General features: G+C 33.6%; 1 protein-coding gene and 1 long non-coding RNA gene across 2 annotated transcripts; one reads left to right on the top strand and one right to left on the bottom strand.

Moving 5' to 3' along the window:
- Positions 1-1,619: 1,619 nt before the first annotated feature.
- On the top strand, positions 1,620-3,345 carry LOC144557603 (uncharacterized). The gene is made up of 3 exons (XR_013512711.1): positions 1,620-1,939; positions 2,024-2,136; positions 3,004-3,345. It is a non-coding gene; the product is annotated as an uncharacterized LOC144557603 (long non-coding RNA).
- Positions 3,346-13,599: 10,254 nt separating this feature from the next.
- On the bottom strand, positions 13,600-17,481 carry LOC144557155 (subtilisin-like protease SBT5.4). Its single transcript, XM_078305684.1, has 7 exons — positions 17,430-17,481; positions 16,440-16,534; positions 16,018-16,320; positions 15,709-15,803; positions 15,136-15,381; positions 14,583-14,911; positions 13,600-14,129 (listed from the first exon to the last, which is right to left on the bottom strand). The coding sequence occupies exons 1-7, from the start codon at positions 17,479-17,481 to the stop codon at positions 13,600-13,602; spliced, it is 1,650 nt and encodes a 549-aa protein (XP_078161810.1).
- Positions 17,482-21,776: the final 4,295 nt, after the last annotated feature.

Below are 21,776 nucleotides of genomic sequence, written 5' to 3'. Positions count from 1 at the left end.
ATCGACCAACGGACGACGCGTTTACGTGCGCCTTCATTAACTCACAAAGCAAGAGTATATGTTTCATAAAACATATACTCTTGCTTTGTGAGTTAATGAAGGCGCACGTAAACGCGTCGTCCGTTGGTCGATCGGAACCGTTGAAATTAAAGAGCACTGCATATTTATTCCTGCAGCAAATTTTGATGAAATTTTATTTTTATTTACCTATCCATCAAGTCGACGGAATATCGAAATATCAAATGGCTATAAACCTATGTAAATCTGAACCGTTTGATGGAAGATGTGCTGTTCTAATTACCAATGGATACCTCCAATTAATCAATATTGTGTCACAGACTAGGGGGACCCACTTGGGTGTACCAAATTTTGTCTCAGCCCTCTCTGTAAAAATTGACTCTCCTCCTAACTTTTTGGTTTTTTTTCTCTAAATTCAGAGAGGTCCGGATGGTCCTTTGGTTCGATGTACTCAGTGACCGTCCGATCCAAATTAAGATGCATGGGCTCTGCTTAATTATCCGTGCGTAAATGCTTCAATTTTCGTGTTCCCATATCTTAATACAGATCGGACAGTGCTGGAGCTTATTGAATTTCGCTTCATCGCTCCATCCAGCGTATCTTTCATCTCCCCTCTTCCTCTCTCTCAGCTAAAATTCACAGGCGATCCATTCGCCTCCGAGGATTTCCTCTCGCCCCTTCTTGTTCATACCTCGGCAGATCTGAGCTCCGTCGCCACTGCCTCCGGTCTTCCCCTCCCCGTTCCCCTCCTCCGCATCGCTACCGCCTCCACTCTTCTTCGTTCCCTGTCCTCACCTCTGCCTTTTCACTTCAGGTTAGTAATTTAGGCTTAAAATCGAGTTGAGATTTCTATTCCAAATTTCTCTCTATTTAATTCTTTGTTTCCTTCTTTATGTACCAATTTCAACTGAAATCCTAATGCTTTTTCTTGTTTCTGTACCAATTTCCACTTCATAAGGGCACTGTTTTGTAGAGAAATATTACATTGCATTTGTGAACCTGGTTAAGTGGTAGTGGTACAACAGTTATGCCACTGAGGTGTTGGTTTCAATTAATTTCAACCAGAACATAAAATTAATTGCAACAGTTATGCATTGCAATCAACTGAAATTGTTTGAGGCTATTTAGGAGTTTTCGGTGCTTAGACAAATTGACCCTAGAATTATAATAGTAGACAGTACCATGCTGACATGTACCTCAATTTTGATGTTTATCATAGTTAGACAAATTAATTGCTGAGAACAAGAGGCAACACAAGTATTTTGAAGGTGACATTGAGAGAATAAGAGTTGAAGCCCAAAAACGAATTGCAGAGGCTGAAAAAAGTTGTAAGATTGTTTTAGAAGTTTGATCTCTCTCTCATTTGTTGCTCAGTTTTTTTTTATCTATGGTTATAAGGTGATTGTGTTATGCACGCTTTCTATGATTTCTTGTTACTAACACAAATATATTTGTATAATAGCTTGTCTAAAAAGATAATGCCCATTAGATATAAATTAAATGTAAGGTTACTCCATGCAAAGTTGTATAAATTTTCTAATTTTTCAGTTTTAGTTGTACAAATTTGTTTACTTTTCTTTGATGTGTATTGTGGATTGAATGGTTGGTAAATTTTTTATCATTTAAAATGAAGAAAATATTCAACTGGTATGACTTTGTGACAAAAGCATTAGGTCCTGCATGCAAAGTTTAATATTAGTTTAACTTTTTCCTTATAGATAAAAACAGCCATGCAAAGTTTAACTTTTTCCTTGTGCTATCAATTCATACCAGTATTGTCGGCTTGTACATGACCTTACTGGTACAATACCATGCTTGTTTGCTACCGGATTAAAGGAGCTTTCATAATATTAATTGTAAATAATTAAATAGAAGGTTGCCCAGGAAGATCGGATTTGTCTGGGTTGAAGTTCTAGCAAAGGTAGTAGAAACCAGTCTTTAATTTTGACCTGAACAATATGATATCACATCTAAAATATTGAATGTAAGCCATTGCATGTTGTAGGCCTGGTGCTTCATCTGGAATTCTTCTTGGTGCAAGCACACTGCCAAGTGTGATGCTTTCACGGCTTATTCAGATATCAAGAGTATTATCAATTCATGAAAATGGAGTAGAAGGTAAGCACTTTTTCTTACTATTTGAAAACATGATATTACAATCAGTTCCATTAAGTTGTGTATGATAGTATCTAGTGTTATCTGTTGTGTACCTGAGAATGGTAAGATTTATTTAAATATTATCATAGTCATGAGCTGAGAAGCATTTTGTTTGTTTCTTCATGTTACAATTTTGTTGGTTGCAGGGTGTTTTTTGTAAATTGTTGCTTTGCAGGTTGCATGTTACTTTGCAAAACACATACTTATTTTTGTTTAATTCCCAGAAACTTTACGTGCTATTTTACACTAAGTTCACTGAACCAATCAATATTATATGGTTGTCAGTACTGCTGGATATTCTGTGAGCATAGTGAAGTAGTCTGATTTTCTATGTTCCATGTTATGAATACTTTAAAAATTGCTTATATAGTTGTCTGGTTCTAGATCTATACTGGTGTGGAGATTCATCTCCTATTATTGATAATAAGCTATTTAGTTGATATAAAGGGTAATTTTATGAATTCAAAAGTAGTGATTTTGTTGGCATTTTTTTTTTGCTGGAATATGATTGTTGGAGTTATCTTTTAATGAAGAGGAAAAACTAAGGACAAAGATGGTACATTTTATTTCTTTATAATATAATTTTGTCGGCACCTATTCCAAATGCAGTGGGTCAGTATTATTTTGTGCTTTGAGATTTTGTAATTTTAACACCGGAAGTAAAAGCATGGCCAAATCAAAGAAAATGACTAAATTGCCCCTGTTAAAACTTCTTTTGGCGAAGTTGAATTAGTTTTTACTGAAACATCTAATTAATTTTGGTAATTTTGAAACCTCTGGTCTGTTTGATAAAAAGTTTTTGTAATACATGATATGGGATTTGTATAGCATTAGCCAAGATTGGAAGGGAAGGGAAGTGAAGCACTACTGAATAGTGATATTGACTGACGAGCTAGGTCGCATAATGCGCGATCGAGACCTACTGTTGCGGTTACAAGCTGCATGATGTTGAATGATGAGCTATGCATTGCTTCTTGCCAAGGATCTCAAAAACGCACTGCTACTTAGATGTGGTCTGAAAGCATGCATGCATATATTTTATTTTGTTGTTGAGGTGTATAATATAATGTAATATATTTGGAGCATTAATTGATACTTAATTCCATGTAAAATTGTGGATCTCATGGCCTTGTATGCTTTTACAATTTTTTTACGAGTTGTTAGTTATGGTTGTTAGGAGGTGTTATATAAATCTTTACAATTTTGTTGTTAGTTATGATAGTTATGATTCTTATTAATTAGGATGTGTTATATAAATTATTTTGTTTTATTAATTACTGTCTGTCATTTTGGAATTATATTTTATGTTAATTGAATGTTGAACATTCAAATGGAGATCTCAATAAATGAAAATTTTCTGTCTCCGGAAGCTAAACATTTCCAACGGTAGCCTCATGAAAATAGTTAGTATAACTATAAAATAATATTAACTGTATCAATAAAACATTTCTAAGGGCATAGTACTTAAGTATTTTCGTGAACCTTCCTTATAAAATGATATAAATATAATAACCAAAACATTTCCAAGGGTAGCTCATGGAAATAATGTGTTACAACTTCCAAAACATTTCCAAGGGCATGGGGTCAACTATTTCCAAGGGCCATCAATAAAAAATAGTATTTGATTCGTTTGGCGGTTAATGGCTCATCCAAAAGTATTTCTGAGGGCAGACATGAGACATTTCCAAGGGCGGACAACAGGGCTTTTCCATCGGCAACAATTTCCGTCGGCCTACCGTTGGAAATTTTAAGTGTGTCAGAAGTGCGTCAGAAAACACCATTTTATTTCTGACGGCCTCTCTTACCCTTAGAAAAAGCTAAACTTACATTCAGAAAAAGTGCAGATTCTAGTAGTGTTTGTTCTCTTCTCCTTGAAACTTGTAAGAGAGTGTGTGAGAGAGTACTATTGAGAATTTTAATTTCTTTGTACTTGTAAGGCTATTTCATTTAGTAGATTTGTGCCGTATCTCCTGTGGTTTTTTTTCGAAAGAGTTTCCACGTAAAATCTTGTGTCTTCTCTATTTTTTTGTACTTGATTGCTTGTTGTCTTGGTTTCTCTTGTGATCCATTTATTTGCTCACCTCTATTTTGTCCCAACAGAAAGTTGTATCTAGCTGTTATTTTAATGATCATTAATACTTACAAAACTAAACTATTAATTAATTCTAATTAGGAGAATTGAAAAAGAGCACCAAATTCTCCTCCCAATTTTTTTTACCCAAGTTTAATTCTAGTATACATCAACTTTTATGTATATCTATAAATTTGATATTTTAGAAAGGAAGCGTCTAATTATCCACAGACTTTTGTCCACCATTTGTCCACAGAATTAACTTGCATGAATACTGTAAAACTACTTCTACATGCTTATAATTATACAATATATCACATAAAATATATCAGTTAATCACAAATATCTAGCAACTATTTGAAGTGGTCCCATAATAGTTAGAAACATATTGCAACTTGCACAACATGACAAAAAAAATGTACTTTCAAACTGTACTTTTGAATATTGCAGTTATAGGAAGTTATTAGCAGTTAGTGTTAGTTATTAGCAGTTATTTTGACAAAAAAGTGATAAAAAGGAAAAATTAAATTTTTCGATTAATTTTTTTTATTCTTTTTTCTCAATTTAATAAACACACAAATAAATCCAAAAAATATTGAATACTGTAAAATTGACCAATTTAACTCTAAAAATAAAATGTACAAATTATAAAATTACAGACATACAAAATTCACAAATGAAAACGATAAAATAAAATGTTGAAAAATATCAATTTTCAATACTGTAAAAATATCAAGTTAAACTGTGAAATCAAAAGGTAAAAACTATAAAATTACAAAATTATAAAATTAGGATATTAAATAAAATTTAAAAAATGTCAATTTTCAATACTATAAAATTGTAAATGTGAAAATAAAAAGTAAAAACTATAAATTTACAACAATGTAAAATTAGCAGATGAAAATGATTAAATACAATTTAAAAAATATAAATTTTCAATACTGTAAAATTATTAATTTAAAATATGAAAACGAAACGTAAAAACTATAAAATTTCAATAATATAAAATAAGCATATGAAAAGGATAAAATAAAATGTAAAAAAATACAAAATTTCAGCTTAAACTACAAAAAGAAAACATACAACCTACAAAGAATCAATACTATAAAATTTCTAAATCTAAATTATAAATCAATTTCATGTATACTATAAAATTTCTAAAACTATACATACATCCATCATATGTTCAACAAAAACATAATATTCATCACACACAATATCTGTTCAACACAAACCATAATATTCACCACAAAATAGCAAACCTAATTATACCATTCAACATTCAGAATAGCATCAAAAAACTATGGAAAAATAATTTCTACATTAAAAACCTCATGTATTTATTGTTGGGATGAGTAAGAAACCTCATCACAATAATCACACGTTCTTTTGAGATATCATTCTACATAAAAAATAAAATAAACAATGAAACAAATTGAATTTATTACATGTAGGTACTGTAAAACTGTGAACTATATCTTATAAAACACTATATGTATCATGTAAAACAGTTAACTATATCATGTAAAATTGTAAACTATATACTGTAAACCTATAAACATCAATAATAATAGATACTATAAAATAGTACATATATCATGTAAAAAGGTGAACTATATCCTGTAAAAATACTCTACATATTTCACCAGATCTGAAGTGGTATATGTTAATTGACTACTTCAGAGACGACAAAATCCGGTCGTGTTCTTCTTTCGAAGGTGAAATCGAATACTGTAAAACAAAATATAGAATCATGTAATTTCGTACATCAGACAATTCAAAACAACGACATAAAGAAAATGAACTATGCATTTCAAATCAGACCATCAGAAAATGCGAGATCCGTTATTGAACAGTAAATGATACAATTAAAATTCAAATCAATGTTCATATAATGTATACACGCCTGAGACTACATCAATTCAAATGAAACTTCAATAGAAGCAAGGAAATCATGATTATCAATTCAAATCAATAGAAGGAACAAAACTTAAATAGATTAGTAAATAAACAAGTTGTTTTGAATACTGTAAAACCACAAGTTGCATATTATAAAACTACAAAGTGAATACTGTAAAATAACCCGATTATGTTCCAGATCACCTCGCTCTTATCTTTCATCTCAAGATCGCCTCGCTCTCATCTCTCTCCACCAGATCTCTCCTCTAGATCGCCTGATGTGTTGTTTGCAATACAAGTAATAAATCATAAATTGCGCTCAATCCGGTTGCAAGTATACAACCTTATCGAGTAGTACTTAGGGATCGTCTCCACAGGGACAAGTTGGAATATCAAATTTAACCTAACAATTTAATTTAGTAAAAGAAAATAAAAAGGTTTTTGTTTGTTCAAAAGGTTGGTTTGATTGCGATTAAACTGAATTAAACTAAAATCTGAAAGCGAAATCTGATTTTTAACAAGTATGAGAAATTAGGGTTTTTTAGGGTTCCTATCCACTAGTGTTATGATTAATTGGTTTGTTAAATTTGTTCTTATATTTATGAAGGCACAGTTGGATGTTGTAGGTACAAAGTGATATCTCTATATTAATACCATCTTTAAATTAGAATAAACGTCACCTCTCGGTACTTAGCTACGCTAATCTAAAGTCATTAAGTTCTTTACTGTCCCAATTGATCTAGAAAGCTATCTTTCACCTCTCGGTACTTGGCACAATTTTCTATACTATTAGGTGAAGCCCGTATGAGACAAGCGTCACCTCTCGGTACTTAGCCTATCAAATACCCAATTCTTTATGGTCTAGACTTAATACTCAATTTCTCAATTGCAAATACCAAATCCTAAGATTTCATGCGATTTCGATTAAGTGTTCACACTCAAATAAAATAAAGAATTGGTCATAACAAAGAAGAAGAAGATATGAGATAAAACCAACTAAATCATAACAAAAGTTTCAAGTACAGCCCTAATTAACCTTAGAAAGACTTTTAGCCGTTCATGGATAAAGCACAAATGGAATAAACAAGTAAAGGAGTTCCAAAGGAAAGAAAATAATAAAATCGATCGATGAAAATGATGTTCCCTTCTTCCTTCTTCTCTCCTGCCTTTCTACTTGTAAAAAAACTAGAATTCTCTCTCTAAAAACCCTCCTTAATCTATTCTACAGGTCTCCTTTTATATGGCCCACCGAAGCCCAGAAATAAATCCCTAAAAATAGCAAATTCGGGCTCTGGAACCGCCTTATTGCGGGTCGTAAGATACCCATTGCGGGCCGCAATAAATGGAGGCAGTTGACAACTTGTCGCGCAAAAACTGTAGAAGTCATTACGGGCCGCAATAGGTATGGTTACGGGCCGCAATGAATGTGCAGGAATGAAGGGGCTCTGACTTGTTTTGTTGTGGGCCGCAATGGGCTTCATTTCGGGTCGCAATAACATTAACAGTTGCTCCAATCTTCGTGCTGACTTGCTACAAATCACCCGTTTTGCTCCGTTAAGCTCCAAACATTTGATTACCTGTAAAATAAACATAACTAGGGCAGTAACTTGAACTTTCGGACATTTTTACCTAATTAAACCTAATTTAATCAAAACTTGGCTTAATTTACATAACTAACCCTAGGTTTCAATAGATACAATTTCAGCTTATCATCGCCTCTCTTAGATCGTCTCTCTCCATTAGAATCTAAGAGAGATGCCGGAGAAGTCCGTCGGAGAGAAGAAAGCGCCGACGAGTAGTGGCGCCGGCGAGCGGCGAGTAGTGGTGTTGCTGTTGAAAAATGAACTGTAGGAGAGGAGGCCGTTCAGATCCGCACGATCAAGAACCCGTCGAATAGGAGACAGCCAAAGGAGAGGTTGTCGGAGGGAAGGGGTTGAGGAGAGGAGAACCGCCAAAGAAGAGGGAAGCATCTCATCGACAATCATAGATTTCTCACCGCTATAACTTTTGTTTCTGTGAAGAGAGAAAGAGAGATCGGAAAGAGAGAAAGAAGTTTTGTTTCTGTGAAGAGAGAGAGAGAGCGGAAAGAGACATTAGTAATTATTTTCAAAAACAGAAAGCGCTAATTGAGAAACTTTTATAAAAGGAAAGTTGGATACAGTTGGTAGTTCGTTAGATTAGTGTTGTGGACAGACAGTGGACAAAACATGGTGGACATGAACCTTTTCTCTTTTAGAAAGTACCTTTTGAATTGAAAATTACAAATTATATATGGATGTATTCTTCATTTTTTTTTTTAAATTGCATGTGTATCAATCAAATTCTAGATGACTTGACCAAAAATTTATCTTAAGACATTTAGTTTTCTATCAAATTAATTAGTTAGTTATTTGTCATCATAAGAAGCATTCTTTCTCTATCAATTTCAATATGTGCTCACCTCATTCTCTGGCAATCTCAAGAGTCAAACGTGATTCCACGAGTGAATTCATCGTTTGAAATCTCGGACTTTGAAATTAACCCCAAAAAAAAATTTGGTGAGCTTAAAACACTCTAGTTCTACTCTATAAAAGTGAAAAGTGAAGGCTCAGGGAAAACCTATTTAAATGTGTAAAGCATAGTAGATTCGTTGAACATCGGACTTAAATGTGGCCTCATATCCAAACCTAATACAGGAGCATATATAATTAGTTTGTTGATAGGATAATTTGCCGATTACATGTACAACTTGATTTTATATGAATGGGTTAAATCAGTAGAAATGCTATTTAAATGCCATTTGATGTATCATTAAAGACTAACAATAGGTGTCAATAAAATAGTTAAACGGTTTAATGACAAGTTCAATTGCATTTTTTTTAAAGCTTGATCAGGTGACAAATAACAGGCACTAATCTACCCATTTATAATAAAAAGATTTAAATAAAAATCAGATAAAAATTAGTACGAACTACTTGCTAAATTCTAAAAATACCAAACAATAAAGAAAAGATGATTAAATACTAAATCCAAATGGAATTAATGCACACCCAGCAAAAAGTACATATACTGATACAATATCACATCAGAAACAATGTGTGACACAATATCACATCAGAAACAATGTGTGACCTACGATTAAATCCAAAGCATAGAAACATTTACAAATATTACATCAATAATATTTAGAAAATACTACTTTTTCTCACAGAGATGAAGATTTGAACATTTTGTCTACCTCTCAGTCTTTCGCCCAAAGAAAGCTCTGCTTCACTAGAGCTGCTACCTCTATTAGTATCTTGTGCCTCCTGATACTGTTGCAGCTACCAGTAGGGGTGAGTAATGAGCGAGCATGAGCGAGTTAGGGTATGCTCGTGCTCGCTTATTTAATAAATGAGCGAGTTCAAGCGAGCGAATAAATGAGCGAGTCGGAAATGAGCGAGTTATGAGCGGCTCACGAGTTATGAGTACTAAAATTTAATAAATTGTCATAATTCAATTAAATAGAATAATAACAAAAAAATCAACGGTATTACAAAAATAAAAATAATAACAACATAAACTAACAATAGCATCAACAAACAACAATCAACAAAAACTAAAGCAGCACTAATAAAAATCCAACATAAATCCAAAAACATAAACTAACAACAGCACACTGTTTTGAGGCGTCTGTTTAAAAAAATAAATAAATGTATAAACTATGAATATTTGGGATTGAATGTGGCGGCGGGATTAGATGTGGCAAATTTTAAATGAGCGAGTTGTTAATGAGCGAGTTTAAGTGAGCGGATAAATGAGCGAGTTCAAGTGAACATTTAGTGAGCGAGTTATGAGCGGCTTACGAGTTATGAACAATTTACTCACCCCTAAGCTATCTTTCTATGTCTAGTTTTTGTTGTTGTTGTTGTTGCCCTGCTTTCTGAGCTTCATGTTGTACCACTTGCACACGGCTGCTGTCATACTCTCCTAGGATTTGCACGAGTTCCTGAAAACCAGTCAGCATCATTTGGGTGAATGTTCTTGTGGCCTCATCTACAGCCTCAGTTATTTGATTCGCCACTTCTTTTCTCAATCGTTTATTTTCTCAGCCTACAAAGGGGTTATTGAGAAATAAACCGGAATATTAATAAATAAATCAAAGTATTTAAAGCAATTGATTAAGAAATAAACCGGAATGGTCTAGATCAAATTCATAATATATCGGTTCAGTTATTTCGGTTTTGAAAATTTTCAAACCGAACCAAACTTAAGTTATAATTCAGTTCTAAAAAACAAACCGAACCGAACCATTATACCGAAAAAACCGAACCGTTTGATCCAAACTAATTCGGTTCGGTTTGTTTTTATTGTATAAATTCAAAATTGTTTTTCTTTTCTTAATATAATACATTAATATTTTTTTTTTGAAACAAAATATAGTGTGTTGTCAACTTTCCACGAAAACATTGTAACATTCAATATCCTCATAAAACTTTAACATCTTTTATTTATCCTTTTTATTTGTTTAATCTTTTATTCAATTATTTTAAAAGTAAAATTGATAAATATGCCCTAGCATATAGTTACACAACCACTGGAGACATCCATTTAGATTTCTTTGTGTACTAATTTAAAATATGATTAACAAATTAATCTACGAGATTAAAGGGTGGAGTCAAAGAGAGAGAATGGGGTCAATTGACCTCTATTTTTTTCTTAAATTTTTTTTAGGTACGAGTTTTTATATAATTTAGAGTAAAATATTGTCGCGGTACTGTAAAATTGACTCTCATTCTTCTCATTGTTAACGAATTAATAAAAAAGAAAAGTGTAACCAATGAGAAGTACTTGAAGTCCCCATGAAGAAATCTAAATGAGATATTTAACTAAGGTTTACAATTAACTGCACTTATAACAAATTAATCTACTTGAGTTTATTAAAGGAGTTGAGGAGATGACGTATGATCTGCATTTGACAAATCAATGGATATCTCCAATGGTTGGGTAATAGTATGTAGGGGTACATATGTCAATCAAAATTTGGAAGTATTTAAATAAAAAGGGAGAGAGAAAAGAATGTGTTTGATAGTAAATCACTTTAAAACATTGTGTTTGTTAGTAATAAAATTAGTAAAATGATGAAGTGTTGAATAAAAGACAATCATATATTCATATTCTCATATAAGATATTAACAGTGCAATAGAATAGTGAGTGTAACAATGTCAAAAGTTAAGAGATTTTGTGGGTTCACTTTAAACCGCATAAGGTGCTTTAATTGTACTTCATCCTAAATCACTTCAGTTGAGAATTTTAAGATTATTTAATGGTATTACGATTTTATATTATATATTATATATATAAAAAACATTTCAATTTACATTAAAAAAATCATCAATTTTCTTAAACAAATAGGGAATCAATTGATCCATTATTTTCATTTAAATCTGCCCTTAACTACATCTATTGTCAAAACTCAAACACATACATAAAATGTTGAATCAGTAGAATAACACTACCCCAAAATTATTTTATAGATTAAAAAATATACATTCAAATTGCTTTCTAAAATGAAAATAACAACATTATTTTGAAATAAATTAATATTATTCTCATGAATCCAATGTACCCAAGCGGTACATGCAAGCATAATAACAAATGAATTATTTGGATTCGGTTCAGCGAGGTCAAAAATTCGTGATTCATGAATAATTTAGGAATGATTCGGAATTTCCGAACCAGAGATCTCAGTCCTACAAGAGAGCAAAAAAAAAAAAATGTTCTGGAAAAAAATTGCGAAAAATTCGTAAACGGAAAAAAATCGTAAGATTCACAAATTATTTGGGTTTAATTCGGTCAAAGTTCGGTCATCCAAATAATTTCGCGTTCGATTCAGCATCACCCGAAATTGGATTCTCTCAATTAATTGGTAACTCTGGAATTATAAGACATGCACGCCAATGCAAAATAATACTTAATAACAAACATCAATGTATTCCCCCAGCAAAAAAAGGAAAAAAAAATTACATGACATATCTAGTAGACAAAAAATATTCTGACCATATTATATGTAGAGGAGGAAGCCAATTACACTTTTTTTTGTGACACCGAATTACACTTTTGATTTTTAAAGTTTTCAAAGTTCAAATAGTCGATCCAACCCTATCTTAATAAATAGTACAAAATTTTCAAAAAAAAAAAAAAAAATTTGATATGCAATCACATTTTAACATATCCATTATTTTGAACAGTTTGAATCAACTGTTTGAACTTTGAAAATATAAATTATAATTCGGTGTGACCAAAAAAATATGTAATTGGATCCCTCCAATAATATATGTATAACAAAAAATATTTTCTTGCGGTAGCGAAGGCCCGTGAAAGGAGAAATGGATTGGGCCTTCGGTGTAGTGTTTGAACTAAGGCGATAATAATTTTAAAATCTATGTTGGCACTTTCAATTTCACTTTCACTGATGCAGTACAATTGCTAAGTTTGAAAGATTTTACTAAATGAAATACTTTCACAGATTCACGCTCTCACAAAATATTCAATTCCTTGATTGTCATTGTCTCTCTCTCTCTCTCTCTCTATTTTCTCTCCCTTTGTAAAAGCAGTTGCATGAATGTACGGGTTGTGAAATTATTACAACATTTGTAATAATTTCACTGTTCTATTCATTTAATATTTTAGTATTTCCTTTAAATTTCCAAGTGAAGCTTTAGAGAGAAAATTCATAGTCTCATAGATAGAATGGAATCAAAGAGATCATAATCTGACTGGAAGGAGAACAAGATGGATATGAGCGTGTGCCTCATCTCACCTTGTTATATATCTTAATTACAAGGGTGTAGCTGGATTTACATAGACCTCCTTAAATTGATAGTGTTAATTATTTTGTTATTTCAATTATGCACAGTGCCAATCAAATTTACAAAAATAAATTATTTTAGGCACAAACAATTGATGTAATTATGCCTTCAATGATCAATGGTAGATGAATGAAACATTCAAGAAACTTTTTGAATAGTCCGAAAAAAAAATCGACCAGAAGACTTAAATATTTAATTTTGGTTTCTCTAGGAACTGGTCAGTACTGATAAAAACAGAGAGCTTTTGGAGGAAGAGAAAAACAAGAACACAATTATCTTTTTATAAACTCTTAAACAATTTTTCTTCTCTTACTTTGCAACTGAGATACAATTATTTATTTATAGTCTTAGACATGACTCTTAAAATTCATACAGTAATTAAAACAAAAACAGAATTCAAAACAACTCAAAACAGGATACATAGCAGCACAGTAAATTCTGAGCCTTTGGTACTAAAACTGTCATAACTTATTGTTGGTAACTCCAAACGACTTGAAACTTGAACCATCTGAATCTAAACTCGAAAAGCCATAAAATACATAATTTATTTGTCCAGAATGAGCTCCATTTTCCCCTTCAACTTCACATTTCATATAGCCTTAAAATCTGTCTCAGATTTGAGTTTAATCTTTAATAAGTACAGCCACAGGACTTCTTACATGCCGTATTCCATCTGACCAAGTAATGCTTCCGAATACATAGTCAGAGCTAGGGGTATCCACATGAAAAGTTACCTTAAATTTCATCTCTTCACCGGCGCCTAACTTTAAACAATCAGGCTCCACCTTGACTTGAATACCACTCGGTTCCTCAACTGTTACAGTGTATGTACCTGCGGGACCGACGTTTTTAACTGTGCGGGCTACTGTTACTGAGCCTGTGAGGTTATAAATTGTAAATGAGGGGTAGTTGAAGTCCTTAATATCTTGACTATTTGAAGGGCATTGATAGCCCGGCTCGAATAATGATAGTTGGGTTGAGTTGTAGCCAAGAGAGCAAAAAAAGTTCAAATAGTCAGTCGAGTTGAGGTCGTAAATCAATCCTGGATCTGCTGCTGCATTTGGGTTCACATGACCCGACCCGTAGCTGAATGGTGTGGCAGTTATAAACGATGAGTTTAAGATATTCTTTCCCTGATTATCTTTGATTGATGCTGCAATATTTTGTTTTTAAAGAAAAATAACCCTTTGTAAGTAATATAAATTGAAGCACCTAAAGGGAAAAAGTTATCAATGTAATTTTTCGCTTAGCATAACAATTTCAGCAATGGGGAAAAAAGAACAGGAAATAGGGTTTTTTGCAGAAAGTTAAACCACCATATAAAATTTATAAAATAAACACTTGAATATAAATGAAGATAACAAAAGTACATATCTATTATTTCTGACGAGGATGATTGTTTGGTGCTTCGAGCATAGCTCAGGACCTCAAATAAAATTATTATTTCAAAGGAATTTTATTTCAGAACTATCGTAAAAATGATAGATGCCTACATTGCATGGCATGATCCATTTGGTGAGAAAAGGAATTTTCATGCAAAATCCACCAGACTAATAACTCAATGCATATTGCGTCCAACAAAAAAATAGCAGAATTTTTGTATTACCAGTGGTCATAATAGCTGATCGGATGGCTGCTGGGGACCAATGAGGGTAGAGAGTGTGGAGAAGACCAACAATCCCTGATATGTGGGGGCATGACATGGACGTACCAGACACAAAGTTGAATTTTACACGGCGTTTATCAAAGTCCCGATTAGTTGGTGAAGTTGCCTCAGTGTATGCTGCTAGAACAGTGACACCTGGGGCCGTTATATCAGGCTTCAAGATTCCAGGGGTAATTGAATTTGGCCCTTGAGACGAAAATGAAGCCATATACGGTGCCGGCATTGTGTTGAGTACAGTTTCTGGTTTTGTTACATAACCAAGTACCTCACTGTAATTTAGTGAGCCTGATGTTAGCTTTATGGTTATTTTATCCATCCGTAAAAAAAAAAAAAAAAAAAAAAATCTAGTTCAGTAAAGAAAAATTAACACAAGATGACATCTGATCACTATGCATATATAGTATGTATTGATTTGAGGTTATATGCTTTGTGCTATACCTCAAAAGTACCAAGTAAAATCTAACAACATTCAACTCATATGATATGTACAAACCTGTTTGATTTGAGGTAAGATGACAAAGTTTGACTGTCAGAGTAGGTAATTGCAACGGCCGGAAGAACGTGTTCATTAGGAATGATATCATTGCCGGAGATGTTAGTATTAATCAGGACCATACCCACTCCACCAGCTTCCAAAACAACTTCTCCTTTATTAATCGAAGGAATATATCCTCTTGTACAAATCACTATTGAACCGTTAACCTTAGCAGAATCTAACGAACCATTGAAGCATACCTGACTGCCATATAATATTCATACATAGCATAATGTTAATATATAATGTTAATCAAGACTATACTGAGAACAGCTGCATGCTCAAGTTATATGTCAAGTTAATAACTGTTTATAAAATTTTGCCACGTAATATATATGTGTATCTCAACTTCTGATGTCATGATTGGTAGTCTCATTTTTGTTTCTATTTGTTTGATTTTGTATAAACCTTTTGTATTCATGTTTCCTGATTTTGGAGAATGGTGGTATTGCTTGTCAGTAGCTTTGTTGGAATTTTTATGTAGTACTTTATATTAATAAAATTTATTACTGTAACAATAAAAAGTCTTACGCCTCAAATTCTGTTGAATTGGCCGCACGAGCATCTGTTGACATGATAATTGGGTATTTTCTGTGTGCTAAATTTGTTGATGAGAGACTCAGACCCTGAATTTTTAAAAAGGCATCCAGGTTAAGAGTAACAAATGTTAAATTTATTATAAGCTATTATGAAACCAAATTGAAATCAAATAATTTATCATCACAATGACTTAATTGATTGCAAGTAATAATGCACAAGGACAGATCTTTTTTATGGTATCTTAACTAGCATATCCATAATGGAATTAAAATCTGAATAAACATACACATTTCCATTTACCTTCTGGGTTGTGTTAGCAAAATACAGATAGGCAGGGAACTCCCGATCCATTGTGCTAGCTGCCACTGTGAATATCCATGGTGCAAAATTCAAAACCGTTCCAGCTGTAGGGCCTGAGTTACCAGCCGAGCAGACAATATTAATGCCGTTCTTGACTGCATGAAATGACCCAATGGCAATCCCGTCATTGAAATAATCCCTTGGTCTCCCACCCAGCGACACAGAGATGACATGAACACCATCAGAGATTGCTGCCTCAAAAGCTGCAAGGATATCAGCATCAACACATCCAGGCCAGCATACCTATATTGGTAAGAACAGATAGAAGCATTAGGAAGATATGCATTTTTCCATTTTTTTTTTTTTTTTTTTTTTTATCTTTGTCCAAGTATGATGTGAACAATGAAATAAAATTAACAAACCTTGTAAGCTGCAACACGAGCATGGGGCGAGCCCCCTTTAGCCGTGCCATTGCCATAGCCAAAGAAACTCGCATTGGCCACAAATGTTCCACCAGCTGTTGAAAGAGTATGAGTCCCATGCCATCATTGTCGCGAGGTGTCTGAAATGATATGTTTAGTGGCCCCACAGATGCCTCATATCCCTTATTAAAGTATCTCGCACCAATCAACTTCCTGCAAAAAAATATGCATGATAAACCCTCGTCAAGGTTGTACCATGTACAATTGTACATATACAGCTAGCAAGCCGTTACATACATAGGCGAATACAAGTTAAAGTTAATGGGGGTCAATTGACCCCATTCATTTTCAATTTTTTTGTAATTATACATGACTTTCTACATAATTCAGAGTAACCTGTTGTTGGTACTGTAAAATTGACCTCCATACGTAGCATGAAAATTTTATATGATTGATCCTCATTTTTGTTTGACCCTCATAACTTGAAAGTCTAGCTCCGCCGCCCCTGGCTACATACAATGGATACCTGAACTAAAATGGTCTTCGAATGATTCTTTTTCATGTCCTATTCAAATCCCAAGTGAACCTGATCTAGACTAAAAAATTGATGTCATTGTAGCAAGATGTGCATGATGAAGTCAGCCCCATTTTTTACAACTGAACGAAAGATGTTGTGCCCTTGATGTTGATTTATTTTTTCTCTGTTTTTTTTTTCATTTGAACATTTTTTTTTTCTTTTTTTAATTTGAACAGTTTGAGGGCATAAAACTTTTGCTTACAGAACAAGATGCCAAGACAAAACATACCCAACTTGGAACAAAATGTGGAAATTTTAAATGGATCCCCAAATATGAGAAATTTCACGGACAATTTGAATATTTTGAAAGAGATAGAGAGAGAGAGAGAGAGAAACCTAGGCCACAGATTTGAGCTATTTTGGCTGCAAAATATGGAGGCATGTGCGATTGTACAGTGGGTCTTTCACAATACCTTGGATTCCGAAAAAAGAAGCCTCTGAGATGGTGAATGACTCTAGACCCATTAGCATAATTAATGTGATCCCTAAGCTAATTTCTAAAGTGGTGGCAAATCGGATGAGACTGGTTCTACCCGACCTTATCTCTTCTCATCGAACGGCCTTCATTGGAGGCCGGCAAATTGCTGAAATTTCAATGCTACAAGGGGGATATAGCACCACATAAAATCCACTGTGGGTTCGGACATATTCGCGAAGCTAGACTTTGCAAAAGCCTTCGACTCGGTGAGTTGGTCCTTTCTTCAACGGGTTTTAGAGACTCTTGAATTCCCTAGCCGGACCATTAAGTGGATTATGGAAATGTTGCACACGGCATCTTCAAGGGTAGTCATAAATGGGGAGGCTTCTGAATATTTCGAACATCGTAAGGGGTTGAGACAACGGGATCCATTATCCCCAATGCTCTTCAACTTAGTTGTGGATGTATTACAACGGCTCATAGGTGTGGTAAACGAGGGGGTGAAAGAGCCAATTTCAAGCAAGCTGGAGGACTCGGTAATGGCTTTTAAATATGCTAATGATACGGAAATCATAGTCAATGCGCATAGAACGACAATAATTACACTAAAGATCATTTTGCAGCTCTTTAGTGCAATTTCGGGCCTTCAAATAAATTACAACAAAAGTACCTTGGTGCATTTAAACATTGCGCAAGAGGAGTTAGCCATTATCAGTGACATCATGGGTTACAAGACCACAAGTTTCCTGATGAGTTACCTCGGCATGCCTTTGACGGTGGTGCGACATAATCGTCAACATTTAATTCCCTTGTTGGAAAGAATGGGGAGGAGGTTAGAGGGGTGGCAAAGGAAGCTAATTCAAGGGGCGGCTGGCTTCAATTGGTAAACTCAGTTTTATCAACAATCCCAATATATTACATGGCGTGTTTTATGCTCCCGAAATGAGTGATTGTGACAATGAACCGAATTAGATGATCTTTCCTTCGGGGTAAAATGAGAGATCAAGGAAGGGGGTCTCACTAGCAATTTTGCCGATGGTTTCCTTGCCTAAAGTTTGGGGTGGTATGGGGGTAGCTGACTTGGAGATTAGAAATGTGGCTTAAGTACTAAGATGGTGGTGGAGGGCCTACGCAGAGCCACATGCGCTTTGGATCATGGTGATTAAAAAAATCAGATGGAAGGGACATTACATGCATGGCCCTAAACTTTGGACATCTTAAGGTTTGTCTTTTTGGAGCGAATTAGTAAAATAAAACATGTTTTTCACAGGAACACTCATTGGCGAGTGGGAGATGTTATCTCTGTGTCTTTTTGGCTTGAATCTTGGGGAGAAACACCCTTGGTATCTCTGGATACCAAACTGCATTACCCAACAATTTCACTTAGAGATGTGGCACCAGTACTGAGCGGCTCTTGATCTAACTCTATCTCTAAATATGGAGTTCACAACAGAGAAGAATGAGATACTTTGGAAGTGGAAAGCAACAGGCCGCTACACAGCCAAATCAGCTTACAATGCTTTGATTAGTGGAGGGATGATTAAATGGGAGTTCAAATATATTTGGCGCCTAAAAATTCCCCCCACTGTCAAGGTTTTTGTGTACCGTCTCCTACAAGGTCAGTTGCTAACCCATGATATTATGCACAAAAGAAATTTTAGATGCCAGACAAGGTGTATCTGTTGGATTTATTGCCAACCTCATTGGATTTAATGCCAACATTGAGCATATATGTAATCTAATTATGCATTGTTTACTGTCATATATGGTTGTCAATTAAAGTGATCAAATAAAAAAATAGACAATCAATATATTCATTAAGATGTGGTCCACAAATGTGTAGAACAATTTAGGCAAAAATCAAATCATTGATGGACTGATTCTGAGATTTGCAATTAAGGAAACAGATTTTTTAGCAGCTGCACGGATTTTGATGCGACTGCACGGTTTTTGATGCAATAGCACAAAATACCTTTTTTAAGTTGGCATAAGGCCAGAAAATCTGTTTAGGGTTAAGGTTTGACAATATGCCAACTCCTCCTCTCTATAAATAGGTTGGTCTCCAAAGCACAAGAATATACGAAAAGTTGCAGAATTTTCTAGCCGTCATCTAGTCAATTCTGTAGCCTTCTCTACTTTTTTCCATTAAAGAATAGAGAGGTGAGATCATTAAGAAATTGTGAACACGATCTCACAAGGGCAGTCTTGTAGCTTTGAAAGGCTTTATCCTACCACTAAGGAGGCCACCGACGCTTCAACCTCTACATCGGCACGAAGTTTTTCTTGCCGCCGTCTTACAAGTTCATCAACCGCTTTTGAGAGAAGCTTTGCATAAATACGCTAATGGAATCAGGTATTGTGTCTGCTCCCTAAGAATTGATGAATTTTGCATGATGGCCATTTTGGCATAGGTAGATCAATAGTGGCATATAGAATTGAATTGTTTATGTGTAACAATAAGGTTCCAACAAGTGGTATCAGAGCCACTCCTATGCCAATTTGGATTATTTGTTTAGAATTGATCTAGAGAATAAGCAATTGATTGTTGATTTTTCAATTGCTTTGAAATTGTTTATTTCTACGGTATTCTCTGTTTTAAAATGGGTAAAATAAAAATTTGAAATCAACCCTCTCTGTTGCTGCTGTGATTACTATAATATTTGAGTAAATATTTGACCTGATTCGAAGAAATAATTTAATTTGATTAAACAAATTAGATATTTTGGATCCATGTGATTCGGCATATTTTGAATTTACTGATTCGGCTTATTATAAATCTGAATAAATCCAACTTATATTTGCAATATATTTTGAATTTATTATTTCGGCTTATTATAATTTAATTGATTAAGCCGCTTATATCATCAATAAATCAAACTTTCCAAAATTGAATTATGGTCAATGTTTTATCAAAATTTTGGTATTATTCGGGTCAAATTAATCATGGTTTCTTCCTCTGTTAAAATTTATGTTTTGATTATAACATAGTAAAGTAATTTTGTTAAACTATTTTTTTTAAATATTCCGCTGCTATTTTTTTGGACCACAACAAGTATGCAATATTTAATTTGATTATAGGATTAAGTTAAATTTCGAAAACTGCATGTTATTGTAAAGCAATTAAAATTTTCTTTTGCGTTAGTTTGATTGCACATTTAGATTATATAATTAGGATATAAATTATTGTTCTTTTAAAGGTAAAGGGATATGTAATTTGGATTTGAATTAATTGATTCCTAATTGTACCCAAAGGTACCTCTTTTGATGAGGTTAATTCAAATGCATTTTATGAAGGAAGTTAAGGTGCAATTAATGGATGTAATCATTATCGGCCCAAAGGAAGGTAATTGTTATAAAAATTATTTGTGCAAGTGAGTAATAATAAAGTATAGTGATGATCAAAAATTTTACACATATGTCAACATTGTTGGCCCAAAGGAAGGCGTGTTGTTCGGTATGTTCTAGGTTATCAGTACTTTATTATTGCGCCAAAGTATCATAAGAAATTGACCCGTTACCCAAAGATAGCCGCTTAATGGAAACCGATACTTTGGTTTTATGATGATATTAAGACTCATAAAATATTTGGTGATTTATTAAGATGAGTTACGATACTATGAATGTAACAATGTCGAGGAAAGTTCTGTCTAGGCAAGTCGGAATTCGAAGTGTATCCTTAGGGATCCCTGACTTACCTGGGAACTTACCTGGTTGTGAAATTCATGTGTATCGTAACAAAGGAAAAATCATCTCATATATTTTGAGCAAGTTGGGCCTTTATTTGAATGTAATTTATAAATTCAGATTTTTTTTTTATTCATGTTGTTCTTTGTAATTTTTAGTTCATGATTTTTCAGTTAGCATTGTTAAAGGCCTAAACAACATTTTTTTTATGTTGAATGGAACCAACTTCAAATTTTGACATGAGAACATAGTAATAGTTCTCAGTGTCATGGATCTGGACCTTGCGTTTAGAGAAACTTGTCCTACTATTACTGATACAAGTACTTCTGATCAAAAGAAGCAAAAGAAAAAGTGAAACAGGTCTAATCGCATGTGTCTTATGATAATGAAGAGGTTCATGAAGAGGCATTAATGACCACTCAAGGGGTTATAAATTTTATAATCCTATAGAACATAATGTATTTGAGACAAAAAAAAAATGCAAAAATTTTGGAGGATGTTGAGTTTGTGGGGGGTGAGAAAATAATTGATTTCAAATAGGAATATACAAATATTCCATTAGGTATTGCGAGTTTTGTGGATATAGATCCGAGTTTTACTCAAAACACCTGTACGGACGAAATCATTATTGAAACTCAAACTCAACAAGATGAAACAA

This window comes from Carex rostrata, chromosome 7 (assembly GCF_964058835.1).
Source record: "Carex rostrata chromosome 7, lpCarRost1.2, whole genome shotgun sequence".
Taxonomy (NCBI): domain Eukaryota; kingdom Viridiplantae; phylum Streptophyta; class Magnoliopsida; order Poales; family Cyperaceae; genus Carex; species Carex rostrata.
The sequence above is the reverse complement of the archived record's forward strand: the minus strand, read 5'-3'. Positions and strand labels throughout refer to the sequence as shown.

Bases quoted from the DNA above. Each gene is read 5' to 3' on its own strand.
- LOC144557155 (XM_078305684.1), bottom strand. From the start codon at position 17,481: ATGGGTCTAGAGTCATTCACCATCTCAGAGGCTTCTTTTTTCGGAATC. The intron at 16,321-16,439 runs GTTTGTTAATTT...TTACCAATATAG, and splicing joins CTCGTGTTGCAGCTTACAAG to GTATGCTGGCCTGGATGTGT. The intron at 14,912-15,135 runs GTTTGTACATAT...ACTAAATTACAG, and splicing joins TCTTACCTCAAATCAAACAG to TGAGGTACTTGGTTATGTAA.